This window comes from Cavia porcellus, unplaced genomic scaffold (assembly GCF_034190915.1).
Source record: "Cavia porcellus strain 051 isolate PalLab524CR breed Dunkin Hartley unplaced genomic scaffold, mCavPor4.1 scaffold_29, whole genome shotgun sequence".
Classification (NCBI taxonomy): Eukaryota; Metazoa; Chordata; class Mammalia; order Rodentia; family Caviidae; genus Cavia; species Cavia porcellus.
The window spans coordinates 2,743,942-2,768,463 of NW_026947512.1; the positions used below are offsets into that span (position 1 = coordinate 2,743,942).

Below are 24,522 nucleotides of genomic sequence, written 5' to 3' on the forward strand. Positions count from 1 at the left end.
GCTGGAGTAGAGGACGGAAAGAGCGGCTGAGCTCAGGAAATGTGAAGTGAATGAACACATCTGTGACACTCGTGGCCACCCGGAGGTCGTGGTAGTGAAAGCAAAGTCACTTCTGCTCTTTCCAGTTGTGTACAATAAAAGCAGCTAAGTAGAATATACTTAAATATACACGTAACATTCAAATCTCACTTCAAACATCAAATCTCTTTCCTACTCAATAATTTATTACTGCTACTCACAAGTATCACCACTTTTCTCATCCCAAGAGAGAGACCGTGAGTACATGCCTCAGAACAAGGAGGGATACAAAGGGGAAGGGGAGGACTTGGAAATTTACTTGGCTCACACCTTACCCACTCTGCATTATTCCTTCAATTCCGCCTGCAGGGTTCTACTCAACATCAAGGTCTTGCTCAAACCCATTGCTTCATGAGGTCTTTTCATTGCATCCCCTCTTATGGAACTAATGTTGATCTACTGTATTCTCTCATGCATTTCCGTTTGAATAGCTACTATTTCTGTAAGTCACATTCCTCCTATTGGCTTTTGAGCCACTGGTGGTGTTACTTTTTGTATCACTCTGTATTCTTCCTAGCATCCAGCACAGTAGCTCTCCACTGAAACTGATAGAAGTGAATTTCTTTGCTGAAGATCCAGTGAGCAGGCTGAAGTATTCCACATATTACCCACACACAGCTCACCTCAATGTAGTCCTGAAGAGCAGTGTCCAGCATGGTCAGATCGGTCAGGAAGGTGCCCAGGTAGGGTACGGTTCCCTGCATCACACCCTGAAGAGCAATCAGAGAAAAGCCATCTTTAAGGGTTTCGGGAACCTCCACATTGGGAAAAATGGACCCTTACAAGGATGATGTTGGAGCCATTAGTACTAACCTCCATGACTATGATTTTTCAAAAACCCTGACAAATAGGGTAAGAACTCAAAATCTAATGTTTTCTTTCAAAGCCATGAAAGCCAAGTCAAAAGCCTAGTAGATCATACACATATGTTCAGAAGTGTTCACAGGGGGTTTATACTTTGCTTGGGCTCGGGTCAGTGGGTCATTTGTTCTCCCCCAGAGTGTGTGAACACTTCTGGAGGTCTGCAACACCTCCAGACAGCAACAGCCTCACCACTGCACAATGGAGAACTGCACACCACAAGAGTGTGGGTTGTTTTTATTAAGATGATCCTTTGGGCCAGCTTAGTGACTCACTTCCAAGGAACAGAAAACAGAGAACCTGAGGACTGGAGATGTTGCTCAGTGGTATAGCACTTGCCTAGCATGCATGAGGTCTTAGGTTCAATCCCCAGCACTGCTAAAAAAGGAAAGGGAAGCCTGACAAACTCTACTTTGGTGAAGTGATGAAAGTCAACAGCATTAGCAGTTCCGTCAACAGACAATAGAAGCTAATATCACAGCCTCCTAGATAAGACAAAAAGGGTTCTTCACCTCCATGGCATAGTTTTCAAAAACCTACAACCTCAGTCTCATCACTAGAATAACAAAAGTAATCCCAAGCTCATAAAAACCAAGGAAAGACTGAAAATCTGCCATGAGCCAGAAGAGACTGGGAAGACATAGCAACCAAACACTATGGGTATTCTGTTTTTGTTTTGTTTTGTTTTGTTTTGTTTTGTCTTTTTCCTTTTTATCGGTACCGGGGATCAAACTCACGACTGCCTGCTTGCAAGGCAGGCACTTATGCCGCTGAGCTAAATCCCCAGCCCCCGCTATGGGTATTCTGGACTAGGTCTTGGGACAGAGAGAAGATATTATCGGGAACCCTTCCAGTTCATACTATGATGCTAGTGTTGGTTTCTGATACTGATAGATGTGCCATGGTTATAGAAGATATTAACAACAGAGGAAACTGGCAAGAGGTATACAGAAATTTGGGGGTTTACAATATTCTACGTTAGGACTGGGGATTTAGCTCAGTGGCATAAGCTCCTGCCTGACAAGTGTAAGGTCATGAGTTTGATCCCCAGAACCAAAAAAAAAAATTATGTTACCAACTTCGCAACTTTTCTATAAATCTAGTTATTTCAAAATAAACAGGTTTTTTGTTCACTGCCCGTTGGAAATGAATGTGGAAGTACTCCACTATACAGCTGCAGCTATATTCTAGGTTCATGTCACCAGTCACCTCTAAAGTCACCCCTGTTCTCCACAGGGCCACCAAGGTACTAACTGTTTTGCAAAGAAAGTGAAAAGCAGCTTCCACAGACTCCTTCTTCTGCACGTATTAAGGTTCACACAGAAATCCTGCCAGGAACACAGACTCTCAGCCAGGCTGCTAGGCGTGAGGCTGGCAGCTCCCTAAGGCAGGTCCCACCAGGGAGGGTTTTGTCCTTCAGGAACTCACTGTCCCTTGCAGCTCGTCCCTCCTAGCCTGTGTACACAGTCTCACCCTGAACTATAATAATCTTTCCCTCCATTGGAAACAACTATTTATAACTCATCTTTGAATATTCAAACAAGTTTGAAACACTGTGAGTTTTATAGGTTTCATGTTTCAGAAGAGTCTTAGCATCAAAAATATTTCTGATTTATATCCAGCTTTCCAAGAGAGAAAACCTCTCTCCAGGTAGGGATGAGTACTTTGTTTGCCAGTTTCTAATCTCTTCTTTCTGGTTTCTTCCCATGTATACTAAATTAGGAGTTTAAAATACAGCTAAAGAGCTGGACATGGTGGCACATGCCTGTAATCTTGCTAGTGCAAGGAGGCTGAGGCAGGAGAATCACCATAAGTTTGGACTACATAGTGAATTCAAAGACAGCCTGAATTACGTAATGAGATTCTGTCTCAAAATACCAAGAGAAAGAAGGAAGGAAGGAAGGAATGAAAGAAAGAAAGATAACAATCAACAATAACTATCTTTCAGCCTTCAGAAAGGAGGAATGATAATCCTTGAGTGCTGAAAAGCTAGAGGGATTTGGTTATCCCGGGTATGAGTAAGGAGGGTGTGGGAACAAATGAAATGCTCTCGGAATTCAAGGACCAAATCCTGCTGGCAGCCCGTTTTCCTTGATCACCAAATGCCAGAAGCATGGGAAGACTGGAAGTCCGGGGGGCTTCTGGGCCAAATGGTCAAAGCATCTTAGTACTGCAGGGAGGACAGGAGCCAGTGAGCGGGACAGAGATGGATCTGCTGTCCATTTTCCTTTTTTATCAAAAATAAATAAAACCTATTCCAAAAAACTCCTAAATACATCATTTGAAACTCTCGGTGTCCACTTGCTACTGGGTTAAATGCAGCGAGTATCATTCCGAAAGACCTCCCAGCACTGCTAAAGATGGAGTAAAACATGGGAGAGCCCTTTCAAAAGCCGGGGGCCGTGCAGACTGCAGACGCTGATGCCACCAGACCCGCCGCCTGGGCACGACAGACACAGGGCCAGTCTCGCACAGCTCTCAGGGAGGACTGTGGGCTGGACGTACCATATCCTTCTGGAGCTGCAGCCGCCTCTGGGTTCGCTTCTGGTTTTCCTTCACACTGCTGTCCAGGTTTGCAAACTTGGAGGTTCCTTCCTAAGGATCAGAGCACACCCAGAGGAAAGTGACGGTGGATGGCACTCTGGGAAGGGGGAAAGGGCCTCTCCTTTCTAACATACAACTACAACCTCTGCCCAAGTCTCTAAATGCAAATGAAGAGGTCTCCAGCAGGCTCTCAGTTACTCTATTAGCAATCCGGTTGCAAGCAGAGTGTATATAGGCCCCAAAGTGTCTTGGATTACCCCAGCTCTTTCCTTTCCTCTTTAAGGAAGGTGACTGATCAGGTTATAAAATCAATTGTCACTGCAAGGCAGGCAATTCCCCAAAGAGGAGACATTTTAACACATTCCAAGTTCCACTCAGCGATCATATGTCCTGGAAATGAACATCTCTTCCTCTGAACAGTTTGTGACGCTTGGTCCTGGTCTGAAATGAGTGTGCTAGCAATCTGTGAAAGAAAAAGACTAATTCTGTGGTATTTCTTAGGCAAATGAAACTTTTGGACCAGAAGTTTTCTGAGGAAGTCCAGTGTCATGGTACGTGATCACTTCATGAAAACCAGACCTTTACACATTTCTTCCCTTCTCTCCTGTCGATCCTCCTAAATTGCCTCCCTGATTTGAAATTATTACACATCTATCCTTCCTCCTGTTACCTGAGGACAAATGGCTACCCTTTCTTCCCTCCTGGCTACTGTAAAAACAAACTCTTCTACATAATCATTAATCATGAGTTTGCTGACTGCACACAACGTGTTTTGGTTTTGTGGTTTCAAGGTCTTGTTAAGTTCTCATTTTCCAGGAACTGTATGAATGGGAGGCACATTTCACAATTCAGTCGCGTGTAACCTCTATATTAGTTTTTCCATAGTCAGGGATCCCTGGGTTTATTATATTGCCTTAGCATGTGACTTTTCAGTACCATATAATGCAAGAAAATTCCTTCTCAGTGACATGGCCTTGCTGATGGTGACAAAACATAAATATACCCTAATTATCACCCACCTTAACCAATGTCCCAGGTACAGAACTTTCCTGCCCCAGGACTCTTCATCTCAGTTCTCCTTCTTACAAAGGACAGCAAAGACAGCCACCAACACATGCTCTCTCTTAGCTTCTCCTGGAGATGCATGGCAGCACCCTACAGTGTGCCACTTCCTATGCTAGGAGCTTATAAGACCTCCCTGTTCCTAAGAATTTACTTGGAGTGAATGATCAATTCTGTCTGACATGACTATGAAGGTCCTCTCTTTCTAGGATGCAGGTCCATCCAGTCTTTTTTTCCAAGCTCTCAATCATCGGTAAAGGAATAGCATATGGAAATTATTTCACATACCCAGAGTTCTTAGTGAGGATTTCTGAGAATTTAGAAAGCTCCTAAGAACCCCAGAACAACATGGTGGAAGAGATTTTAAACAGCCCCAAGGACCACCTCCTTGTTAGCAGGAGAAAGATCTGAGGTAGGAGCTGAAAGACTTGTTGATTCATGACTTCATGGTGAGAAAGAGATTCTGTGCCTGTACACTAAAAAGACTGACTAATGTCAGTTCTCTCCTCTTCTCCTCCTCCTTCTCCTCCTCTTCTAGCGTCAGTTCTTTCAAATGAGGTGTCCACTGAAAATTCACTTCTTTGCCATATCCAGTGGATTCACTTGTCCCCACCCTTGCCCCAAACCCACTACACTGTACGGTTTTACAACACCCACCCCTGAACCTTCTTGAAATTTTTCACAGCGCGTTCCTTTTGCCTCTTTTGCTGCTCATACTCAGCTTCTCTTAGTGACTCCGCTTTCTATCCAACTCATCTTGCTTTTCAGTACACTCAAGTCACTGGAAATAACTATCCAATCACCTCTGTTTGGACGAATTCCCTATCTCTCCCTCTTTCTCCACTGGCCTCCCACTCCTTTCCTGTCCTCTGTAGATTGTCCGCTTCTTTCTCTATAGTGCAAAGTTCTCATCTGAGACTCACTTTTCTCTATCTACATCTTCTGCCCTTACTCATGTTTTTTCCTGGGCTTCAGAAAGATCTCTGCTAATAGGTATAGAAGGGCCTTGTCTACAAGGCACTGGATCCATTTCAATAAATACTGCTTAAATTATAGCTCACAAGGTACTGGCAAGTTTTACTGGATAGTTCTTCACAGTTCTAATGGTCTCCTGCTCCAACTTTGACGTTGCAAACGAGAGCATCACTAAACACACATCGCCACTACAGAAGTGTTCTACTAGTTCTTCGTATCAATTCAGCCAGGGAGAATTCTCACCAAGAGTCACAAGAGCCAAGGAAATTTGATGACAGTTTTCTTCCTTATTGTTTTGAAGTCTGTGAACTCTAAGATTTACCTGCTCAGAATTAGGTAAGTTTCAGAAATCAAAAGGACATAAAAGATTTTAGATAATCTTCAAAAAGAAATAAAAGTATTTTTCCAACAGTTAAAAAGGAAAATCACAGATTTTTGATAATTATTACAATGCCTGGGCCGTCATATTATAGAAGCAGCATATTAGTGACGCAGCATGTTTACACAGAAGTAGAAAACAGATCCCTTAAAGCTGAGGTTACCTAACTATAAACCAGTATAAGTCTCAGAGCAATGTATTAGAAACAGAGACCAGTGGTTTCTTTCAGTGGTTCCTTTGAGAACCTGTCCTTTGATTTCAATTTTTCACAACTGTGCTCTCAATTTACACTCAGAATTGTATACTTTACATGAAGGGTGATCAACAAAGATGACAGGAAAGGGACTTGCATGCACACATGGACTGCCCGAAGCATTCCACTATCATTAATGATAATGCACAGACCACAAGAATTCATAGCCAAGTTTTTCATTTCTTTGGGATTTAAGTCACTTTTAAGAAATTTCACTTAGAGTACTGTGGTAAATTCCTACATTTAAAAAAGGTTTATGGGATCTTTAATATCTAGATATAGCTTTGTTTCTAAGGTTTCAGCCAAAAGACTGCCACCAGGCATTGAGCTGCACAGTATTCAATTTATCTACCTTGGAAGGATGACTCAGGACTCCTGGGATTTGAGCGTGTGGCTCCAGTTAGTCTAGCTTTCTATTACAAATAGGAAGACCACTAAGCCGTCTCCTTTCTGCCAGATGGGTTTCCATATAAAGTCTGCAAATCCACAGGGATGTGAAGCAGGGAATAACATGATCTCAGCAATCTTTAAATGCGCAGTTACTCAGCTGCCCGAATCTAATGCCAAACATCAGCATAAATTGTGCCCCTCATATCATTTTACTCCAAGACAGACGGACAGTAGCTGCACTGTTAAAATCATGTGAGTGAGTGCTAGACTCTCAATTCACACAGTCAAACAACGGTTTCTGAACACACACTACATGCCAGGCACCAGAGTAGGTACCGGACATACAAAAATGACAGAAGATATATTCAGTCCCTGCTGCAAGAAATTTATAGGCCTGCAGGGAGACAGGTGAAGTGCATAGGCAATTCCGACAGAGCACGTGACAAGGACCAAGGAATGATGGGCTTCTCCTAGGCCACAGTGGAGGACATTTAGGCAGACCTGAGAGTGTTAAGAAAGGATTCCAGAAAAACAGGAGAACACGCAAAGGTACAAAGGATGGGCAGAACTCAGGAGAATATGTTCCAGCCATGAAAACTGTAACAGACACCTTTACAGGACTAACCCATGAGTTTTAGACACTAGAGTTTGACAAGTTATCAAATGGATACCTTTGCTTAGTAACCCTACCTCCCCTTGACTTTCATTCCTACTCCAAATGTCCCTAAGCTCAAATGCACAGCTTATAGTTTACTCATTTTCATTTGTTATGCACACTTTGCTTTTACATGTATATAGCTTACCAAATACTAAGAATCACTTACATTTGCACAGTACTTTCACATATTTTACTGAAATCAACCTTCAGACCCATTCTATGAGGTTAACTGACCCATTACTATTATTTCATCCAAACTACAGAAATAGAACTAGAGACAAGGATCAAATCTTCAAATTACCAGTTCAGGGTTTCTCCCTCTGCTAGGACATGTCATATTATTTTATAATTGCCTACTTTCCTACCTTCCCATAAGACTGTAATCCCCTTAATATCAGAGACTTGTAGAGCAATATAGTTGCATTTTCAATACCTAGCACATAATGAGTGCTCAACCAATATATGCAAAATTAATTTACCCGTTTTGCTTCTTTATGCAGTTGGACCTGGTCTACCATCCCCTTTACTCCCAAAGTGTCAAAAGAAATAGTTTAATATCTAAGTAACAAAACCATAGGTGTTTTAAAGCCTCACCAAACTAGATTTACATTTTAGCTCTCCCCTCTACCAGGTATATAATATTTCCTTCTGAGTCTGGGTTATTGGGAAAAAAAGGATGATAAAATGCACTTTATGGAAAGGTTATGATGATAGCATCTGTTCTGTGTCAGCTCCCTTCTGGTGACTGTTCACAGGCTGTCATTTGTTGCATAGGGTTTTTATACTACTTATTGTTTAGTATCTATCCATCAGCTACAGATGAACGCTTGAAAGTAGGATCTTTGTTAGTCATCTTCTTATTTCTAGAGGCAAGTTCAATGCTTTACAAATACTAGAAATTCAACCGGTTTTTGAAAAAGTGAGCCAATCTGTATACCTTTTCTTAGCATACAGGACAGAAATCACCAGTCATTTGGTGTCCCATAAATGTTGCTGAATACAAGATTGTGCAATCTGGTCTAAATAAAGGATGTGGAATTGCAGGCCTGGCCTTTTCTTCTGTATTTTGCTGAGAAAGATTATGTCAGGGCCTCTCACCCCCCTGACTGCCAGATCTTGTATCTGTGAAGTAGCATGCTAAGAGAGCACACATATGAACTCAAGTTCACCACACGGCCATGTAACACAGAAGCTAGAGGTTCAAAGGAGAGAATTCAGAAGGACTTTGAATGTTCTCAGCTCCATCTTTCCTACATTATGCATCAAAGAAAAAAATTCTGGTTTCTTGTAGAGCAGAAGAATCTTAAGACGCCCTGAGTTATTCCTCCCTTCACAGAGTCCAAAGCTACCAACAGTGCCCCTCTTCTGGGCCTCACCTTCATCAGTAGTTCCCGGCTGGTCAGATGGTTATTATGGTCTGAGAAGATATCTGAAAGTTCTTCGAACATTAGCATTCGGTCCCTACGGAGAGGAATTAAGTAAATATTAACAAGGAGACAGTAAAATCCAGACATCTGCAAACTAGCTGTTTTCAGTTCCGACAGTAATAGAAAAATGTTTTGATGTTAGGATTGGCTTTTTTTTAATGTTTTTTTTAAAGGTGAACATGGCTACCTATTTAAAGAGAGATACATTTTCTAACAATGCAAGTTCTAATCATAAAAAAAAATCATTTAACTGTGACATCAAGTTTTTCAATGGGAACATGTTCCTCTAAGTGAGTTTTTGTCTGTTTTTCTTTTTGTTTGTTTGTTTTTTTCTTTCTTTTTTATCTTATCTTAGCAATCTATACAGAGCCAAATGGAACCTGAGAAGCACTCTTGGTCAGGCGTTTAATTCTACACAGAAAGCTGCCAAAGCCAAGGGTTTGCCCAAGTTTTCACCAAAAACTTCTAAGCGTCTCAAGATAGAATCTACATTTTGGGGATCACAGGCCAGTTTCTCACCATGAGTCAGAGGAGAATGGTGGAATCAGAATGGGATTTGCAAGTGAGGATGAGGGGGAAGGTAGGAGTGAGGGTGGAAGCCCAGCTCTGTTACTTTTTCAGTGACCTTGGACAAGTTGCTTAACTTTCCTGAGCTTCAATTTTCTTATCTGCATAACAGAAACACCATCACCCCATTGGAGGACTACTGGGTAGGTAAGCAGAAGGACAAATATAAAGCACCTAATGCTCCTGCCCCTAACCAAAGCCCTGAATCACTGTGTCTCCAAAAGCCTCTTGCTGGTCTCTACTCATCCATCCATGGCTACCGAGCGGATTATGCTGAAGTCAAAGGATCATTAGGGAACACAGCCTTGGGGCTGGGGATGTGGTAGAGTGGCAGAGTTCTTGTGTCCCAGGCATAAGGCCCTGGGTTTGATCCCCATCATCACACACACACACACACACACACACACACACACACACACATACACAGAGGGAAAAACATTTAAAAAAAAACCTGCCTCTCCACACCAAGTGCACTGTGAACAGTGTACAATATTTATGCTCTACTGGTCTCTGTCTACTAAAAGCTGAAATATAAAAGAGTAAAACGAAAATAAAAACCAAATAAGATATCTTGACCCTGCGGCTAGAGTTTAGCAATGAAAAAAGCTGATAGGACTCTTCTTTAAGGAACTGGGACACAGTAGCATCCTTGCTAAAATATAAACCAACCAACCAACCAGTTAGGCATCAAACCAGACATGCTGAACAGAAGTTTTTGAAACCAATTAAAAAAGTCAGTTGGAAGAGTGATTCTTCTCATATGGCAACCACAGAGTCTAAAATATAAGCTCACTATTATTAAGGTTTGCATTAGTTTGCAGTACATAAAGATTATATTTATCAATGGGGAACTGGTATAGGTACATAATGCAATTTAAGTATTTTACAGCTCCTTCTCCTTCCCTCCCTCTTTCTCTTGGTCCTCTTTCCATGTGCAAAAGATCTATTATAATCTTTATTATCTCTATTATCTCTCTATTATTATCTTTACTTGCTGTAAAAGAAAAGAAATCTTAGGCTGGCTAGGGATTACCCAAAGAAGACATCAACTGACTAATAGCCAACCACCAACGGAAGAGAAGATTACTTGTCACTGCAGCCAAAGAAGGTGGAAATTATACCACTTGATGATCTCCATGTTTCTGATACCACTGTTGGTGGGGAGCGGAGAGGAATGGGAAGGAGCAGTGATGTGACGCACAAAGAATAAGAGCACTGGTGCTTCTGACCGTCGCACTGCATTTCACCAGGGGCATCACCCCATGATGTTATACAATCCGTATCTTTCATAAGATAAACGCGTAGAGGAAAACCACCAACTAGTTTCTTTCACAGAGTCACCTTTATTGTTGAAAGTAATGTAGAGGAGAAAGAATTCAAGAAAAAAGTGATAGGGCCAGGGTTCAGTGGTGTAAGCACCTGCCTGGCAAGCGTGAGGTCGAGAGTAGTTCGATCCCTGCTACCAAAAGAAGAAAGAAGAAAGAAGAAGAAGGAGGAGGAGGAGGAGAAGGAGGAGAAGGAGGAGAAGGAGGAGGAAGAGGAGGAGGAGGAGGAGGAGGAGGAGGAGGAGGAGGAGGAGGAGGAGGAGGAGAAGAAGAAGAAGAAGAAGAAGAAGAAGAAGAAGAAGAAGAAGAAGAAGAAGAAGAAGAAGAAGAAGAAGAAAATTGCATTGGAGTTTGAAAAGCCTGTATGTCACATTTTTTCTCATAGATAATGGTATCATAAACCTAGTGTGAGCTTTGGAATCCAAGTGACTCTGATTTCTGTAACATGAAGCATTAAGATCCACCCACCCTAAGGCTGGGGGTTTAGATCAGTGGCATAAGCACCTGCCTGACAAGCATGAGGTTGTGAGTTCAACCCCTGGTACAAAAAAATAAAAAATAAATCAACCACTCCTTTTCTTTTTAAATTATTTAAAAGAATTTATTTAAATTCTTTTAATAAATAAAAGAATGTATTATTTAAAATTTAAATTATTTTAAAAGAATTATTTTTAAATGATTATTTGGTAATAATGTAACTTCTCTCAAACAGACTAGCTCTTGAATACATCAACAAGCTGGAATACTCTAATACTCATTTTCCAACATATATTTACAAAATTCAGGTTTGCCAATATGGATCTCTTGCAAATATGAGGCGTGTCTGTCCCTCAGGGCTTAATCATTTCTGAAGGAATTCTAAGGACAAACTATTTCCATCCAGCAACCCCAGCTGGGAAGCAAGTTGGCTTTCCTTTTGACAGACACTGCCTATACTGCACAGTTTACCCACTGTCCCTTGATACAGCCTCAGAATCTGACAATTCAAACCTAGGAAGACTAGGAGGTATCCATGACACAAAACCCAACCTCTGAATCTGTTTTGCATGGTACTCAGCCTGTTCCCGCCTTCCCTTCCCGTGAACAAAGGTCTCTGGTCTACAAAGTTCTAGAAGTAGAAGATAGCAATAGTGAAATCATTAAATTGTCAATAGTTCTAAAGGCTGCACCAAGAAACATAAAGAAAAATAGCCCAGAACTGGCAAGTGAACAATTCCTTATCAGTTGCCTAGAATAACCTCAGGCTTTAGAACCAGGCTGAAAAATAGCCAAGAAGTCACAGGCAAACTGTTATCACTGCGTCCCACAGGCTTACCCCTCCACACGTAGGTGATAAATGCATCCCTCAAATCATCCCAAAACACCAATAATCCCGGTTTGGCACTTTAAGAATGGGTTTGACATCCACAGTAGCCATGGTCAAAACTCGTATGTATAAGATGCACACCTCCTGGAACACTGAAAGGACTTTGAAAATGCTCTTCTCATCCTATCAAGTGAGCTTTGAAGGTAAGGACCCATAGCACTGATGTAGCAATGAATCATCCAGGACAAAGTAAAGCAGACACTTGCAAACTTACTTTGGGACGGCAGCCCATGTTTTTTTCAGGCGATAGATGGAATTAGACTGCAGTGCTGAAACGATGGCCCTCAAGGAGGAAAAGTTCTTCAAGATTCTACATTCCTGTGTGGGGAGTGATTAGGACATAAAAGGCATTTAAATATCAATATTACAGTGAGTTGGTCGTTTCCTGTTTTAGAGGTATCACAGCTGCTATGAATTCCTACCACTAAATAGGCAGCTGAATAAATACTGGACATCAAAAAGTGGCCCCTTCCTCCCACCCCAGTCACCCAAACACTTTATAGATTTTGGCACTGTGTGTTTATTTTTCTCCCTGTAAGATATTTTTGCGCTGTTGTTACAGTTTTATAGTTTCCAGCTTTCCCAGTAAAAACATGAATGAAGGTAAAGCTAAAGAGCGAGACTGGAGAAAGCACACACATGCCCTAAAAATGCACATGAAAGATCACTGTATCCTTAGACCCACAACGGAATTGGGCAGCGGCCACTTCAAGTTCAGATGGTATCAAACATCTCATGACCAACCCTTGCTTGTCCTGAGAGGTGTATATAACTTGGCAATAAAAGTTCACCACAAGTTGAACTTTGGCTTTTATGCTTTCAGCCAAGGGGGAATATTTTTATACACGTTCATTTGGTTTCAAATTGGCTTGTACCGCACTCATAAACATTCGGAAACACCTTAGTACTTCAATGCTTCCAAAATAACTTGGGCTTTTAAAGTAAGATTCATCTTGGCAGTGTTTAAGAACAAAATAGAAAGAGAACAGGAAACATTTCGGGTAAGGAGAGAGGCTCTGTGCTTACAGTTAAGCTACCATTAGAAGTCAAAGCTACAGCATCAGCAGTCAGTGACCCTGGAGTTAAAGTTCTGCCACATGAATGGCAAGGAAAACAATAGGCAGGGAGAGAAAGGGTCCTACTCTTGGTTGGCACGGGTGACGTGAGCAAGCAGATCTTGCCTGTGTCAAAGGAGGTGCTTCCCCCACAGACATGTTGCAGTGCAACACACCCACAGTTTACTATGAAGCACATCGTGTGAGTACACACTTGGCTTAGTGCAGAACATCTGGGGCACGATGTCCCAGAGTAGCTGGGCATAAATGCAAATCACTTCAAGGATCATTTCATGAAGTAATGCTCATCTGGACTATGAAGGAGAAACAGCATTCTCTAATTTAGCATGCTAAAATCTGGCTACTAAAAACTATGCCAAACAATCCCTCAAATGTTTTCTTTAGAGTAAACGCCAATGTGTTTTATAAAAGCCATGTCCATTTTTTTAAAATGCCCTGAGGTTCTTCCCATTTAGAAGGAAAGAAGAAAAGGAGGGAGAGGAGAGAGGAAGAGAGGGATACAGGGAGAGGAAGAGGAGGTGGAGGGAGAAAGAGAAACAGAGAGAGGGCGAGAGGAAAAAAAGAGGGGAGGGAAAGAGGGAGGAAAGGGGAGAGGAAAAGAGAGGGACGAGGGGAGAGAGACAGAGACACAGACAGAGACACAGAGCTCACCAAAGGTTCAGAACCTAAAGATACATTCTAAAGATCAGGAAACTTGCAATAAGTAAAGGGACTCCAGCACAGATATATCATGTAAATCGTAATAAACATATGGAACATATTATTCAGAAAGAGGTTTAAATTAAGGGTTTAAAGGAGTACAAAAGACATCTGGTCCCATTTCTAGAAAAGGAGGTAGCTTCCAGAAGATGTGATGCAAAAGGAAAATGCAGCAGTATGACCAGTCCAAAAAAATATACCCATTTTAGGTCAGAAATATTTTCTTCATGTAAAATTATTATCATTTTTCAAACATCTTTTCAATAGAAACTGACCGTGACAAATGCAAGAACAGTAAAATAAATCTTGGCAGGGACACTTAAGAGTTTCATTATTTTATTAAGTTACCCTGCACAATTTCAAGACATAACATACTTAATGTTAGAAAATTATTATCACCAGCGGGTAGGATTCATGGCTTTGTTGCATATACTTTGAGAATTGGAATATACTTCCAATGATCCAATTTGTACATTTCTCATTATTATCTAAAAGTACAATTTATATTTAACTTGGATCATGTCATTGTTTGAGCCACACTATGTCATAGATGTAGTTGAATGGACTGGGGATATCTAAGCCGTATGTTTTCAAGACACACAGGGCACTGTAAATGCTGTGGCATTTGTAGCAAAAAATGTTCTCTTATTACTTGAAAAAGAAACAGAAATTTCATTCTACTATCACATTCCACTTGAATTTCTTTGCAGTTACTTGTTGGGAAATAAGCCCAATGTAGAACAGGAAAAGCATAAGTTGTTTATGTAATTAATATTCTTTCTTTTAGACTTTTTTATATATAAAAAAGTCTGTAATAATATGCCACCTAAAAATTCAAAACAAGGCAAATTCTTTGGCACATAATTATGTTTTTGCTCTTTAATAATAAAAAACAACAGAAGAGAATGTGAAAAACTTAGGCATTGTAGCCGGTAGACAGGCTTAATGAAAAATATATCTAAAGGATATAAAGCAAAATGTGTTTTGGTTGATGGCTGCACATGAACTAACAGGATATTTACATAACAATTATTTTTCAAGAAATAAGTCCCAAAAATCCTATTATTCAGAAACAACCTCAAACATCACCTCATCCTTTCTTGATCACCCTAATCAGAAATGATTTCTTTCTTCTCCACTTGTGTAGCACTTAATATAACCAACTCCTTTACTGGCCAGCCTGGGATAATTCCATTAAGTGTTGGCCCCAGTGGTTCCAAGTTGGTTGTGTTCCATATAGTTATGTGTACACTCTTGTATTTTATGTATATTAGTTTATGCAAAAAATATATGATCAATTAACTGAATACTGTTATTTTCTCAGTCATGACACATGATGCTGACAAATAAGGGTTACTTGGCATGTATGAGTTAATCCAAAACATTAGACTCTGACACTCAGCAGAATGCAACCCAGGTCGAGGAATACACTACTCCTTTCTGATTTGAGGTCTGCAGCTGGGTCCCAAATTAGTGTGAGATCTGTGAGGTATCTCAATCCATTAGAAAAGATATTTAGGATTGTGAGGAGGGACCATTAAGCAACCTACAGAATATGCAATGCTCAGGTATACTGAGGTGTACAAGGGATCACTCTGAAATGAAGATCAGCTTACCGGACACACAGATCAGAGATTTATATTTACCAAACATGGGGCAGACATTCAGTCAGCGGTGAAGAGAAAGGAAAAAACAGATGGAATGTCTCTCCCTGGAGAAGCAGCAGTGCTCAGGACCACGAGTGGAAAGAAGTGAACAAGAGACCAGTTTTGTGTTTTATGTTTTTTTTTTTAAAGAGGAAAAATATATAAGCTTCCAAAGTAAGAAGACAACTTGTTTTCTTACTTTAGAAAACAACAGAACCCAACAGGCTTGCATAGATAGTCTCCTGACTGTCTTTCAATCAAACAGCTAAACCATTTAAACAGAGTGATGACATGGTCTCCAATATCTACTCAACATAAAAAATATTTCTAAATAGACAATTACATGAGCAATGTTAATCCACTTCTCAATGATTTTGGCTCTCTGCTGGGTCTTGAGTTCTTTGTTGCCCAGGATGGTACTGACAACACATTTGGTGAGGGTGTTGAACTGCGAGATGGTAGCACGGATTGTAGGAGCCAAATGTTTGTTTTCCTTCTTATCTCTTTGAGACCAAATGCAGCCCAAGCAGTGGTGAGGCACTACCTTCTTAAACAGTTGCTGGAACAAAAGAGGAACTGGTGTGAATGACAACACACACATTTCATATGGCAAAGCACAGCAGCTGGTCATCTACAAATCAGCATTTTGTAAATAGAGAAATAATCTTTTTCCACTTAATTTGCCATGTGGTGTTCATTTCAACAGACAATGGTAAATAATTAATACATCCGTGGGTCAGAAGAGCCTACAGGATCTTTTTAACTCTACTCAACTAAGCAAATAGAACACAATGACCAAAAGAAAATTTAAATGACCCAAAACATTTTGACCTACCTGTCTTGCAAGGAAAATCAAATAAGATCTATACTCCTGATCAAAAAAGTGCTTGAGGTTATTTTAACCTCTAAATCATACCCCGGGGATGGCCTGTGTACTTGTGATCTTGAACTGTCTAGGGAGCAAACGGATGTCACTGACCAGGTGAAAACTGACTCAAGAAAGTATAGCACGTGCTGTACCCATCTGTGTCAGTGTTTAACATTCCTTAAAATAAAGAATGAAAGAAGCATGTGAAAAGAAAAGGCACTCAACAATTCACAGTTTAAAAAAAACAAAGGCGGATTTGAAACCTAATTCCCAGGACCTTCCTTTAGAATTATAATTTTCTGTTTTTTCCTTATATGAACTATCAACTGTGCAAGCAAAAACCAAAAAGTAAGTTCCCCAAATTAGATTTTCATTTCTACAACAATTTAATATGGGCTATAAGAAGGAAAAACACTTGAACTAACTTATATACACTATTGGTTTGCTTCTGATACTTATTTGCATGTTTATTAGTTGGAAACTTTTTGCTATCTTCAATACTGTTTTTCAAAAGTAAGTTAATGCAGCCATGCACAGTGACCCATGCCTGTAATTCAATACCGCAAAGGCAAGGGCAAGAGGATTGCAAGTTCGAGGCCAGCCTAAGCAACCTAAGGAGACCCTGTCTCACAACAATAAGAATTTTAAAGAGGATTGGACATACAGCTTGGGAATCTCAGATTTAATCTTCAGTACCACAGAAAGAAAAGAAAAGTAAGTGATCATTCCGCCGAATACTCCCCTTTAACAATATTTACCAGGTAATACTGAGCTAGGAAATGTGACTGACATAATCAAATGTGTACTGCTAACAACAATATTCAAACTTCAAAAGTATAGGAAGCACACATGGAAATGAGCAGCCAGGCATGGTCACATGTGGATTCAATGAATTTATTTTATCTGAACTTATACTTTGACCCCTTTTACAATTCTCCAAATAAACAGTTCAGCTCTTGAAATATTTATGACTCTAAAGAGAGAGAAATACCCATGGTACAGGGTAGATTTTGTTTCACTAGGATTAGAATTCTTATTTCCCTCTGTGACTTGAGCGCCAAGCAAAATGCACCTTTACCCAGAGTTGCAAGAAGAGCTTAGGCCTGAATTATTCAGAGGATTGATTCGAGTGACATTTTAGCACTGCATTTACAGACACAGCCTCTCTCAAAGATTTGAAAAGACTTTAATCACTTTACGCCACTGCCCTTTCCGGGCCACTCGTGCTGTCATTGCCCACGTCGTAAGCAGAAGCATATCTGAAAAAGCCCAAGAGGAGCTGCTTCCAGGCATGTGGGCACACTCCTGTAACCCCAGCACTCGAGAGGTTCAGGCAGGAAGATCACAAGTTCCAGGACAGCTGGGGCTACAGAGTGAGTTCAGGACTAGTTTGGACTATACAGGGAAACTCTGTCTCAAAACAAACAAAAAATGAAACAACAACAACAACAAAAACTATGGACAAAAGATTCCTCAAATAACTAAAACCAGATATTCCAATTGGGCCAGGTATCCCTCTGCAACTCTTCCCGAAAGAGTTACAGACATCACACTGCAGTGACACATGCATACCAATGTTTACAGCAGCACAAATCATAATGGCTAAATCCTGAAAGCAACTTAGATGTCCATCAGCAGAAGAATGTGTAAAGAAAACGTGGTGCTTCTACATGATGGAGTCCTACTCTGCCAAAAAGAAAGATAAACAGGAGGCATCTGTAGGCAGATGCACACATCCTGAAACCATAATATTAAATGAAATAAATCAGATGCACGAGCTCAAATGTAAATAAAGAGCAAAATAAACGATAGATAATAAGAAGTAACGACAAATATCTTTTCCAAATGGGAAGGGGATCAAACGGGAAAGGGAAGGAAAAGGAAATTTTAAAAAAGAATTGAGATGTGTTATACCCATGACCAATTTCCCCCATGGAAGGCAATCATTATGTAACGCATGTGGGTACTAGTGAAAAATAAAACTTACTGCATCCATGTAAGTCAGCTGCTCTGCCACAAGATCTTCCGAGAAGCAGGTGAATTCTGCTGGCCCTCCACCCTCCGTTTCTTCTTCCTCTTCCAGGCTGAAGGAGATGGTGCTGGGAAGCCCATCTGTTCACAAACAGAGCAGAGAAATCAGTAACTGGGTCTACCAGATACAGCTCTGCTTACAGAGTCAAATTGGATTCCTTTCAGGTCAGAACAAGAGGGTTTATGCTGCAGGAAATCCACTGCCCTTTCCGGGCCACTCGTGCTGTCACTGCCCACGTTGTAAGCAGAAGCACATCTGAAAAAGCCCAAGATGGGAGCAAACACAAAGAGTCCATCTGAGTGAAATGGAGGCCCAACCTCTGCTCGTTCTCAATTTATTAATTTCCTAGGCCTCGCGCTGTGGTCACTCCATAAACCATTTCTCAGCCAGGTTAGTAAAGTCTGGAGAAACAGAGCTGGGCCAGCATTCAGGAGGAGCGCTCACGCTAGGCACCCTCAAACTCCAGCACTGATCCTGCTAATTCCTGCATGCCGACCACCAAATCTTAGCTTTGGATCACCCAGAACCAGACGCTGGGTGTGTTGAGCAGGTGGGATGGGTCATGGAGTCTCAGAAATGCTGATGAAGCCCTCAGAAATATTTAACCTTCTCAAAAATATTCAGACTTGCTTTTACTTTTCACTTGAGGCTAAGTATACATGAAGTAGAATAGATTTAAACTCGATTCACCTGAACCTTATTATGGATAAGAGCATCTATAAGCAAATTACATAGCGCAAAGCCCCCCAAAAGTGAGAGAAATTACTTCCTAGCACTTCGAATAAAAAACCAGAGAGTGCAGCACCTGGAACAGGCCCTCCACCCTCAACTCGCAAAGAATTGGATGAAGGCAGACTGTCCTCCCCAGCCTCTGTGCCCTGCAACCTTTCCCCAATTCCCGGGTCATTCCCCAACCTCATGCCCCCTGAGCTCCTCACACTGCTTCCTGCCAAACCTGTTAGCAGGGAAAATCTAGTTGTACTTGGCTATATCCTGGCAGAAATTTCAGTCAGTGTTTTCAACTTTTTCTCCTTCTTTGTAGAATGGAAGACATTTTTAGACATCTTGGATCAAACTGGCATGGCTTTTTCTAAGGGAACAGGGGAGCTGAGAATGGTCCCTGCACCCTCCCTGTTGGGATTCCACATGGTCCCAGCCCATTCTCTGGTAGGGATGTGACATAATGGTTGCCCTCTGATCCCAGAGTTGAGGTCTTGATGTGAAGGAGTTGAGTTATAATTGAAAAATATGGAGAATCTCTTGAGTCTGAGATACAAAGCAAGCAACAGTTAATAGAGAAAGGCAAAACCCCACAACACGGAAGATGTAAGCAGTCTGCCTCCATCAGTTTGCCTCCATATAACGCTCGTAACTCATTCATTCAGTGGAGAAATAAGAAACTTGAGGTCCCAAACAGTGGTTCAGAAAAGTTCCTTTTACCCTTCTTGACATTTACTATATAAATATACTCTAATATATTTAAAGCAATGCTGGCCCACTTTAGCCAAGAGGTGTAAGTGTTAAGATTTAATTTTCTTATTCATTCAACAAACACTTGTAGTACAATATGCATCTAGAATGCTGGTATGCATGAAGATGGCATGATCATTTCTCTCTGGGGTGTAGCCCATGTTTTCACTGTTTCAGCTTCTGACTGACTTCCACTGATAAAACTTATAGTTTTACTTTTGAAAAAGCTTGTTTTTTGCCCAACTGAGACAAACTCCTAAAACTTCTTTTTAGTGATGACTCCTGTACTTACTAAGCAGAGTTTAGAGCTTTCTTGATTAAAATTTTCCAAACGTAGAAAAGGTTTCATTCTTGGGCATTGCCTGAATGTTTTTGTGAAGTCAGGCAGCCTCCGTCTCCCCTGCCCCAGCCTGCCAAAGGCACTCTGCCTTCCAGGCCCTGGGTTGGTGACAAGGAATGACTGGTCCCACTGGTTCCCCAATTAGGCGTGGAGCCAGGGGCAGTCCCAGTGGGTAGAGCTGGGCTCCGCAGCATTTTCCACCGCAGCACAGAGCCAGGGAGGGCCTTGAGGGGACTGAGGTCCCAGCTGGAGGAGTGCCCCTGGGATCCAGCATTCCAGGCAGATGAAGTCATCAGAGATACAAAGCCTTTGGCAGGCAGCTTCTAATGATGCAATCGCCCTTCCCCCGTTTCCTGGTCCCCCATGCAGAAAAATTCAACAGGTAGTGTGTGAATTTAAGGTTACCGTATTTTTGTTGGAGCGGAGGCAGCTTCCCTTATCTGCATGGAGGACTCCTTTCCTTTCTCTCACTGAGGAACCCAGGCATGGCTTCAGGGAAATGCCTGTTAGAGGCTCCAAGTGGGTCAGCCACCATGGCAACCATTGCCTAGCACCCCAGCGAAGGGATCAAACATCACGCTTTAAGCCTGACCAAAGCTCTTTCTTAATTTTGACAAAGCCTGATAGTTCTGAGCACCCCATGACCTACAGTGGGGGTCTTTCCTTTGTCCTTGAAAATAGAGGTCAGTTCTTCCAAACAGCCTCACAAACTTCCTTTGATGAGGCCTTAGAGACCCTGACGGTAATCTGTGATGTCAGCGAACACATAACAGGGGTGGTTTCTACAATGAAAGACAAACACCTTTCCATGCTTTTGTAAGGATGGGGGCAGGTAATTTTTTTCAAGATGTACTACTTATTATAATTATTAACACATATTTAATTGCACAGATCAATGAGATTCATTTCCATATATGCATAAATTGTGCTTTTACTTTCTAGCCTGCTGATAGAGGTGCTGTCTATGATGGGTTATATTTGACTGAAGGATGAACTATTAGGCAGACAATAAAAGGCAAACTCAGGTTCAGCATGGCACACCCTGACAAGGGAAGTAGAAAGGAAACTTCCTTCTTGGTAATAAAAGAAATCCTAGGATTTCAATTTCATGTATAAAATGAAAAAGCCAGAGTAAGTGGTCTTAAAAATCTCTCTCCTTCCATCCCACATTTTTATTCTAAAACTTGAAAGCTCTGAATTAGCACTTCACTGGGCATGGTGGTGCACACCTATAATCCCAGCAGTTAGGAGGCTGAGGCAGGAGGACTGCTGTGAGTTCAAGGTCAGCCTGGGCTACACAGTGAATTCAAAGCTAACCAGAACTACATAGTAAGACCCTACCCCCCAGCCCCCAAAAAGGGTAAAATTAACACCTCAGTAATTTTATATTTCTAGCGGCTTGTCTTGAGGTACCAGGGTTCCTTGTTCAGCCCTGTATAGGGGAGCCTCTGTGATGTTTAACAGAATCTAGCTTTTTACTTGTGACCAAGTACTCACTGTCAGTTTCCACTTCTTGCTTCTGAAACTGCTCAAGAAGATTTTGTGCCCTTCTTTCTGGATCAGAGCCTGGCATCATCCTTTTGAGATAATCCAACAGTTTCTGTAAACAAGGGAAGTGAGGTGGCTCTCGGAAGTCTTCTGCACACTGGTCAAGCCAGGCCCTCAGGATTGATGCGATGGCGCTGAGAAAGAGAAATAGAGAATCACTGACAGTCTACAGGCTCAAAGCCAGGCCTGCACACGGGGCCCTCTTCCGGGAGTGTGCTGGTGGTCAACAGGTCACTCACCTACGAGCTCCTGGACATGGCAATAAATTTAAAGTATTTCAAAACAAGCTCTATTATTTTCAGTGGTGGCTAAAGAGAAGGGATGGTAGAGATCGATAAGATTAAAAAAAAATAAAACAAAACAAAACAAAAAAATGGAACCTAAACTTTGGACTAATGTATCCAGGACACAAAAACACATGCAGAAGATTTAGTGAGTTCTGAGTTCAAAGCAACCTATACATAATGGAATTATATCACTTCCAATTCTGGATTCTCTCAAGTCAAAGGCCATAAAATCATACACTAAGAACTTCAGGAGATAGCTGACCACCAATAGGTCACCCAGGCTTAGAAAAGGTAAATGTACAAATCTAATTTCACAAAGCTCACCACACCTCCACAGTGAGCACCAAAAGTGTCCACATAAAATTGTCCTTTTGTGTCTCAAATTACAAAGAAGAGAATGTTTCAAATGGGAGAAACAGGGAAGAGAAGTTAGGTTTTTGAAAGCTACTAGAGAAAAACTCGATAGGCAAAACCATGGCGAGGGTGGTTTCCTCTGGTGGCTCCACAGGTCACAGGCTCCATGCAGGGTCCACTCTAAGGAAAACAAGGTTCCAAAACACCAAGAAACAGGGTCAGAGTGTGTGCACAGCCTCCCCCTACAGTTCCCATTCACGGGGGCGCTGTCTTCAAGTAAAGGGCAGCCCCTCACTCAAGGGAACAGGTAGACAGACCATAAGGATAACACGGTGGCGCTGCCATCCTAGGCTTCAGACTCAAAGACTCGGAGACATTTCAGAGGCAAGACCATGATGGGTTATATGTGCTGATATTTCTGCCCCACAAAAGGAACAGACATTCTGCCTTCCTAAAGACTGCCCCCTGCACGTTGAAGCAAACTCACTGGTGACAGCTCAGTGTGACGGCAGGGACTGCACACTAATCCACGCACATAGGATTGACAGACACACAATCCTGTCTTAGCTACAGACCTAAGTGCCCAAAATGTTTCAGTCAAAAGATTTTTGCAGCTTTTAATATCACCACTAGTATGTAATTGTACTAGAAACCACTTAATTAATAAGCTATAATTGGACTCAAAGTTATTATAATGCATGTTTGTGAAACTGCAGCCTGGGCTTTTATAGCCTGCGCTTTTGTAAGTGTGTATGACTTTCACACCAAAAAGCTGGACTAGTCAGAGCATAAATATGACTTAAGCCCATTTTCAACACTTAACTTTTGGAATCAAAATATATACAGTAAACTGATGTGCTAAATGCCTTCCTTATTGTGTACATAATTCTTTCTCTAATATGAACTAGAAGCCATTTGGGAAAATAATATTCAATTATCAGATCAAAAGTAGATGACAAAAAACCTTCAAACAAAAGTCACAGAAATAATTCAATACTTGAAATCTTTATCCAGATTAAATAAAATTCTTAAAAAATATTTCTTTCAAGAAAACTCGAAGAAAATCATCCAGGATCTGAGAGGAATTGAAAACATGAGTAAAATTATATCACTGGGCTTATTTGGAGTTCCCTCACATTGTATTCCATATTTCTCTCTTCTTCACCAAAACCAAATACTGTGAATTTAAGTGCTGTTCTAACACTTCACTTTATTAGCATTATGATGTATCCTGTGAATAAATTTCCTTCTTTCTGATCAGCAGTGAGCTGAGAACCATGATGGCTGCATGAATGGGTAACAGAGCATGGTGACCGGAACACAGGGGAACCTGACATTTGCTTACAACAGGCTGATTCCCATGAAAACATATGCGCACATCTCAAAAAAAGGATGAATTTTTTATTTTATTTTATTTTATTTAAGAGGAAAAAGAGAAAAACACAAAACAAAACAAAGCGGTGTAAGGGTACACGTAATACAGAACTACAAAAAAAAAAAAAAAACATAACAGTAAGAAATCACCTGTTAATAGATTACATATTATCATCTTGAAAATAGTTGCTCAAATCACAGTATCAAAGAATACAAGGTGGACATTCAAACAGGGAGACTGCAAACAGCTGTGTTCAATGATCCAAAAACATTGATATAGTCAGCTATTTAACACCCCTAAACACACTTGCTGTTATATCCGTTAAAGCTCTTTTTATAAAAAAAGGATGAATTGACTTATTTAATTCCCAGACTCACTAAGCACATCAGAGAGAAGATCTCTCCCAGTGATACCAATGAAGACACAAATGTGGGGAGGCAGTAATTCACATTATACAATGAAAGTCAAAAAGATCATTGGTCTAACAACTAGACAGACAACCTAATGACTCTTCAGCATTTCATAACAAAAGAGTTCTCATTGAAATTCAAAATTACAGATAAAAATCTGTGATAATAATATATCATTTACTCCTGACTTGCTCTTGGTTATTAATTTTGAAATTATAAAACTCATTATTACAAAAATAGTAAATCTTACATGTAAACCCTCATTCTGATCCCATTCCTTGACCTGTTACTAATAGTTTGGAGTATATCCTTCCAGACTGTTTAGACAGGGAGCGTATCCTTTCTAGGTACATACTGGATTAGACACAGTGTTACACACAGCCAGGCATGGTAGCACACACCTGCAATCCCAACACTCTGAGAGGCTGAAGCAGGAAGAAAACAGGTTCAAACCCAGCAAGAGAAATTTAGCAAGACAAGAAATAAAGTATAAAAGGGCTGAGGACATAGCTCAGTAAGGAAGTCCTGGGTT

The 24,522-nt window shown here is 41.0% G+C and overlaps 1 protein-coding gene across 9 annotated transcripts in view; it reads right to left on the reverse strand.

The window, feature by feature from the left end:
* Nucleotides 1-24,522, reverse strand: part of Rgl1 (ral guanine nucleotide dissociation stimulator like 1) — a 255,408-nt gene that overhangs the window by 22,072 nt on the left and 208,814 nt on the right. For all 9 annotated transcript variants that reach the window (XM_063239711.1, XM_063239709.1, XM_063239708.1 and 6 more), the window contains 7 exons: nt 21,514-21,698; nt 18,162-18,286; nt 15,650-15,865; nt 12,100-12,203; nt 8,577-8,661; nt 3,445-3,534; nt 702-788 (listed from right to left, as the gene is read on the reverse strand). In XM_063239711.1, coding sequence (XP_063095781.1) covers nt 702-788; nt 3,445-3,534; nt 8,577-8,661; nt 12,100-12,203; nt 15,650-15,865; nt 18,162-18,286; nt 21,514-21,698 — 892 coding nt within the window. The remainder of the gene's footprint in view (nt 1-701; nt 789-3,444; nt 3,535-8,576; nt 8,662-12,099; nt 12,204-15,649; nt 15,866-18,161; nt 18,287-21,513; nt 21,699-24,522) is intronic.